The sequence below is a fragment of the Chiloscyllium plagiosum genome, chromosome 33 (genome assembly GCF_004010195.1).
Source record: "Chiloscyllium plagiosum isolate BGI_BamShark_2017 chromosome 33, ASM401019v2, whole genome shotgun sequence".
In the NCBI taxonomy this organism is placed as follows: Eukaryota; Metazoa; Chordata; class Chondrichthyes; order Orectolobiformes; family Hemiscylliidae; genus Chiloscyllium; species Chiloscyllium plagiosum.
This window is the reverse complement of record NC_057742.1, coordinates 40,945,724-40,952,733: the sequence shown is the minus strand read 5'-3', so window position 1 is coordinate 40,952,733 and position 7,010 is coordinate 40,945,724. Positions and strand designations below refer to the sequence as shown.

General features: G+C 44.9%; 1 protein-coding gene across 3 annotated transcripts in view; it reads left to right on the top strand.

Moving 5' to 3' along the window:
- Nucleotides 1-7,010, top strand: part of LOC122540036 (parathyroid hormone/parathyroid hormone-related peptide receptor-like) — a 114,520-nt gene that overhangs the window by 43,094 nt on the left and 64,416 nt on the right. For all 3 annotated transcript variants that reach the window (XM_043675359.1, XM_043675356.1, XM_043675357.1), the window contains exon 7: nt 5,179-5,362. In XM_043675359.1, the coding sequence (XP_043531294.1) occupies nt 5,179-5,362 (184 nt within the window). The remainder of the gene's footprint in view (nt 1-5,178; nt 5,363-7,010) is intronic.

Here is a 7,010-nt window from a genome sequence, read left to right as displayed (position 1 = left end):
TGGGAGGAAACTGGAGCACCCGGAGGAAACCCACGCAGACACTGGGAGAATGTGCAAACTCCACACAGTCAGTCGCCTGAGGCGGGAATTGAACCCGGGTCTCTGGCGCTGTGAGGCAGCAGTGCTAACCACTGTGCCACCGTGCCGCCCACAAACTTAATCAGCCACCCACATTTTCATCCAGATTATTTATATATACTACAAAGCAAACTCCACACAGTCAGTCGCCTGAGGCGGGAATTGAACCCGGGTCTCTGGCGCTGTGAGGCAGCAGTGCTAACCACTGTGCCACCGTGCCACCCACAAACTTAATCAGCCACCCACATTTTCGTCCAGATTATTTATATATACTACAAACAACAAAGGACCTAAGACACTTCCCTGTGGAACATCTCTAGTTACTGGTCTCCATTCTGAAAGACACCCTTTTGCCACTTCTATGACCAAGCCAGTTTTGTATCCATCTTGCCAGCTCACCCCGAATCCCATGTGATTTTAGTTTTCGTACCAATCTGCCATATGGGACTTTATCAAATGCCTTACTAAAGTCCATATAAACTACATTCACAGCCCTTCCTTCATCAATTATCTCTGTCACCTCTTCAAAAAATTCAATCAGTTTGGTGAGACATGACCTTTCCCATACAAAAATATGTGACAGCACAGTGGCTCAGTGGTTAGCACTGCTGCCTCACAGCACCAGGGACCTCTGATACGATTCCAGCCTCGGGCCACTGTCTGTGTGGAGTTTGCACGTTCTCCCCGTGTTTGCGTAGGTTTCCTCTGGGTGCTCCAGTTTCCTCCCACAGTCCAAAGTTATGCAGGTTAGGTGAATTGGCCATGCTAAATTATCCATAGTGTTCAGGGATGCATAGGTTAGGTGCATTAGTCAGGGGTAAATGTAGAATAATAGGGTAGGGGAATGGGTCTGGGTGGGATACTCTCTGGAAGGTCGAAAGTCACTCACCACAACTATCCAGCCTTTTTCACACCTTTCTAATATTTGACTGCATATCTGCTCCTCTGTCTCCTGTTGGCTGTTGGGAGGTCTATAGAAAACTCCCAGCATTGTGGTTTGATCCTTCCTATTCCTGAGCTCACTGCAAGATCCCTCAACATAGCTGTGATGTGATCCCTAATCAGCAATGCTGCTCCCTCATTCCTTTTGTTTCCCTTTCTGTTTCATCTAAAACAGTGCTCGTCCTGTCCCTCCTTTAACCACGTCTCTGTAATGACAATAACATCATAATTCCATGCTGTACTCCATGCTCTTAGTTCATCTGTCTTACCTGTTACGTTTCTTACATTGAAGTCAATGCACTCCCAACCTCCAGTCCCTCTGAGCCCCGCGACTTCCCTCTGCTTGCTATGCATACCTCAGTCTCACTTTGTCCTCAGTCCCTGCACTTACTGGCCTGTTGTTTCAGTTCCCATCCCAACTCGTTCTTCTAAATCCTATGATTCAAGCAGAGAATGGAGATAAGGGGGTCTTTTTCAGAATGGCATCCAGTGACCAGTAGAGTTCTGCAGGATTCGGTGTCCAGTAACGATCTGGACAAAGGAACGGAGGGCATTGTTGTGAAGTTTGCAGATGACATAAAGACAGGTGAATGTTGAGGAAGTGAGGAGGCTGCAGAAGGACTTGGACAGGCTTGGACAGTGAGTAAAGTGGCAAATGAGAAAAGGTGGAAACGTGTGAGATAATGCATTTTGGCAGGAAGACTAGAGATATAGACAATTTTCTAAGTAAAGAAAGACTTTGGAAATATAAAGCACAAAGGGACTTAGAGGTCCCAGCTCAGGATTGTCTTAAGGTTAACGTGGCAGTTAGGAAGGCCATTATTGGAATACGGCATGCAATTCTGCTTTCCCTGCTACAGGAAGGACGTTGTGAAACTTGTAAGGGTTTGGGAAAGATTTAAAAGGTTGGAGGGTTTGAGCTACAGGGAGAGGCTGGGGCTATTTTCCCTGGAAGATCAGAGACTGAGGGATGACCATATCGAGGTTTATAAAATCATGAGGGGCATGGCTAGGGTAAATAGATATGGTCTTTTCCCTGGGGTGGGGAAATCCAGAACTAGAGGTCATAGGTGTAGGGTGAGAGGTGAAAGATTTAAAGTGGACCTAAGGGCAACTTTTTCATACAGTGCATGTATAGAATGAGCTGCCAGAGGAAGTGGTGGAGGCTGGTACAATTCACAACATTTAAAAGGCATCTGGATGGATATATGAATAGGAAGGGTTTAGAGGGATATGGGCCAAGTGCTGGCAAATGGGACTAGATTTATTTAGGATATCTGATCAGCATGGACAGGTTGGACTTAAGGGTCTGCTTCCATGCTTCCATGCTGTACATCTCTTTGGGGAGGCATTGGTGTAGTGGTAATGTCACTGGGCTAGTAATTCACAGCCTCAGGCTAACATTTTTTGTGGGTGGCATGATGCCTCACAGAGCCAGAGACCCAGGTTCAATTCCCGCCTCGGGCAACTGTCTCTGTGGAGTTTGCACATTCTCCTTGTGTCTGCATGGGTTTCTTGCCACAGTCCAAAAATGTGCAGGTTAGGTGAGTTGGCCATGCTAAATTGCCTGTAGTGTTAGGTGAAGGGGTAAATGTAGGGGAATGGGTCTGGGTGGGTTGCTCTTCGGAGGGTCGGTGTGGACATGTTGGGCCGAAGGGCCTGTTTCCACACTGTAAGTAATCAAATCTAATGACTCTAAATGCAATGTTAGCATTTATTTTGAGAGGATATGTAGTACTGAGGCTGTATAAGGCTCTAGTCAAAACATTTGGAATATTGTGAGCAGTTTTGGGCCCATATCTAAGAAAGGATACCTGGCCTTGGACGGTGTCCAGAGGAGATTTACAAGAATGATTCCAGGGATGAAAGGCTTTTTATATGAGGACTCTGGGTCTATACTCGATGGAGTTTAGAAGAATAGGTGGAGATCTCATTGCAACTAATAGAATACTGAGAGGCTTGGCTAGAGTAGACATGGAGAAGGTATTTCCACTAATGGGAGAGGCTAGGACCAGGGGGCACAGCCACAGGGTGAAGGGATGACCCTTTGTAAATGAGATGAGGAGGAATTTCCTCAGCCAGAAGGTGGTTAATCTGTAAAACTTATTACTACAGTAAGTATGGAGCACAAATCATTGACTGCATTTCCCTCCCTAATTGGAATTCCCTTCCTAAAGGCATCATGGGTCAACCCAGAGCAGGTGGACTGCAGTGATTCAAGAAGGCAGCTCACCACCACCACCTTCAACTGGATATGGGCAATAAATACTGGCTAGCCAGTGACACCTGAATCCCACACACAAATAAAAAACTAAGAGATAGATAGATTCTTGATTCGTAAAGGGATCAAATGTTATTGGGAGAAGGCAGGAGAATGGGGTTGAAAATATAATTGGCTATGATTCATTGGTGGAGCAGACTTGATGGGCCAAATAGCCTAATTCTGCTCCTACATCTTATTAGAGTGTTATTGTTTCTCCTCTTACATCAGTTCTGCCATCCCTGGAATCATGAGTGGCGTTCTATTAGAAATGTGGATGTACACACCAGTCAGTGACAGTAGACAGGCAGGTGCAGCAAGCAATTAGGAACGCAAATGATGTGTTGGCCTTCATTGCATGAGGATTTCAGTTCAAAACTAGGGATGTCTCACTGCAGTTATACAGGGCCCTGGTGAGATCACAACTGGAGTATTGCATGTAGTTTTAGTCACCCTATCAAAGGAAGGATATAGGGAGTGCAGTGGAGATTCACTGGGATGATACTGGGGATGGGCAGGACTGGCCCATGAGGGGAGATTGGTTTAACTGGAGTTTAGAAAGTTGAGAGGGGATCTGATTGAAATATATAACATTCTAACAGGGCTGGACGACTTGATGCAGATAGAATGTTTTCCCTGATTGGGGAGATTGGACAGGGGACACTGTCTCAGGTTAGAGGGTCAACCATTTAGGACCAATATGAGGAAACATTTCTTCACTCAAAGTGTAGTGACCCTATGGAATTCTCAACCACAGAAGGCTCTGGAGGTCAAGTCACTGAATGTTTTAAAAAGAAAGATACATTTTTAGATATGAAAGGTGTCAGGAGGTGGTGGTCGAAAGCAGGAGTAATGTATTGAAATAGAATATCAGCCGTGGTCATATGGAATTGCAGTACAGAGTATCAGCCGTGGTCATATGGAATGGCAGTACAGAATATCAGCCGTGATCATATGGAATGGTAGGGCAGAATATCCATGGTCATATGGAATGGCAGTACAGAACATCAGCCATAGTCATATGGAATGACAGTACAGAATATCAGCTGTGGTCATATAGAACGGCAGTACAGAATATCAGCCATGGTCATATAGAATGGCAGTACAGAATATCAGCCATAGTCATATGGAATGGCAGTACAGAATATCAGCTGTGGTCATATAGAACGGCAGTACAGAATATCAGCAATAGTCATATGGAATGCAGTACAGAATATCAGCCGTGGTCATATGGAATGGTAGGGCAGAATATCCATGGTCATATGGAATGGCAGTACAGAACATCAGCTGTGGTCATATGGAATGGCAGTACAGAATATCAGCCGTGGTCATATGGAATGGTAGGGCAGAATATCAGCCGTGGTCATATGGAATGGTAGGGCAGAATATCAGCCATAGTCATATGGAATGACAGTACAGAATATCAGCTGTGGTCATATAGAACGGCAGTACAGAATATCAGCCATGGTCATATGGAATGGCAGTACAGAATATCAGCCATGGTCATATAGAACGGCAGTACAGAATATCAGCAATGGTCATATGGAATGCAGTACAGAATATCAGCCATAGTCATATGGAATGGCAGTACAGAATATCAGCCATAGTCATATGGAATGGCAGTACAGAATATCAGCCATAGTCATATGGACTGCAGTACAGAATATCAGCCGTGGTCATATGGAACGTCAGTGTAGGATTGAAGAGCTCTGTGTCCCACTCCTGCACCTAGTTTCAATGAATGCTAGATTAGGTGCATTCCTCGAAAGTGTAGCTGTGTTTGAAGTGTACAAAAATTGGATCCAGTTCTATTCTTCACTGATTGGGTTTCTGGGGGGGTAAAAAAGCCCTTCCCCTGGCCTGGGTTTAATCATGCGGCACTTCTGTCCTTCACACAGGCGTCTGCATTGTACCAGAAATTACATTCACATGCACCTCTTCACTTCGTTTGTATGCCGAGCTATTAGCATCTTTGTCAAGGATGTGGTGGTCTATTCAGACTCTGCAGCGGATGAGCTGGAGTTCAGAGTTGAAGATTTAATGGGTGATGTAGCCACTCTCCATGAGGACAAGCGTCAGTTTGTAAGTGCGGTCACACACACAGTCGGAACTCTGCCACACACCCGGCAATAAGTCAATAGCAAATGAATCTCCTCTTCATTGAAATTAGTACATCATTCCTTTGCATCCTGTTCTACTGAAGTCACAGTCCCTCAGTCAGTTAGGTTACTAAAGATGATTGAGGGCTTCAACTGTGGAGCAATTAACACAGGGAGTTAGTTTAGGCTTTCATCTTGAGGAAAATGGCTTCGGATTAAAGGATGTGTACAGTGTCATTCCGGGAGATGGAGTGGGCATTGAGTGGCCAGGTGCAGCCAACTCCAGGAGACCCTTGTCAACAATTTGGGGAACACCGTCATTGATTTAATACGCAAAATACTACCAGCAGTTGAAGCCTGAATCTCTGAATGAGTTTGTCGTGTGACAAAACCTGACCAGGAGCAGCAAGTGACCCAATCACAGAAGTGTTACTTGCAGTAAGAGACCATTCAGCCTATTGTGTCTGTACCAGCTCTCTGAGCATCATTACTGCCATTCTCCTGCCTTGGCCCCACAAGTTCCTTTTCCGTGTCTCCATTTAAATAATTCTCCAAAACACTAACCCGGACCCTAATGTCCTCTTGCCTGCTTCAGCTGAACCTGCCTCTACCTCAATTCCAGACAGTCTATGGTGGACCCAAACTGCGTATCCCCGATTTAGAAAGTTTTAATGATCCCTTAATTAACCTGCTATTCCTGATTCTAGTGCTATCTGTCTCTCCCAATATTTTGCACATAGAATATCCTTTATTGTCACATGTACTCACATAGAGAAGTACGGGAGTACAGTTAAAAATTTACAATGTTGCCTCTCGTGGCACCATCTTAAGTACAAAGTACCTCGGTACAAATCCTAGATACAAATAGGGGAATAATAAAAAAAAAGTTGCATTACCTTGCAGTGATTCATAGAATGAGTTAGAAATAAGGGGGTTTAAACTAGCTCAGCAAGGGGATGGGAACCTGAGGTGTAGTGAGAGTTAGGGAGGACAGGGACAGGATTTCACAGTCAAAGGAATGTGCTGACAGACAGCAATCAGGTTTAAAATGTGTTTACTTCAATGTCAGAAATATCCGAAATATCCGAAATATGGTAGGTGAGCTTGCAGCATGGATAGGTATCTGGGACTTTGATGTTGTGGCCATTTCAGAGACATAGATAGAGCAGGGTCAGGCATGGTTGTTGCAGTTCCAGGGTTTAGATCTTTCATTAAGAACATGTTAGGCGGTAAGAGAGGGGGGACGTGTAGCCTTGTTAGTCAAGGATAGTATAATGGTGGCTGAAAAAACTTTTGATGAGTAGTATGGGCTGAGGTTAGAAACCTGAGAGGAGAGGTCACACAGCTGGGAGTTTTTTATAGGCCTCCGCAGAGTTCCAGGGAGGTGGAGGAGAGGATTAGCAAAATGATTCTGGGTAGAAGTGAAAGGAACAGGGTGATCATTATGGGGTCTTTAACTTTCCCAATATTGACTGGAAATGCTATAACTCTAGTAGGTCAGATAGACCAGTTTTTGTTCAATGGGTGCAGGAGGCCCTTCAACATACTGTGTATGTCAAAGGGCTGACAAGAGGGGAGGCCACACTGCATCTGGTACTTGGTAATGAACCAGGCCAGGTGTTTGATTTAGT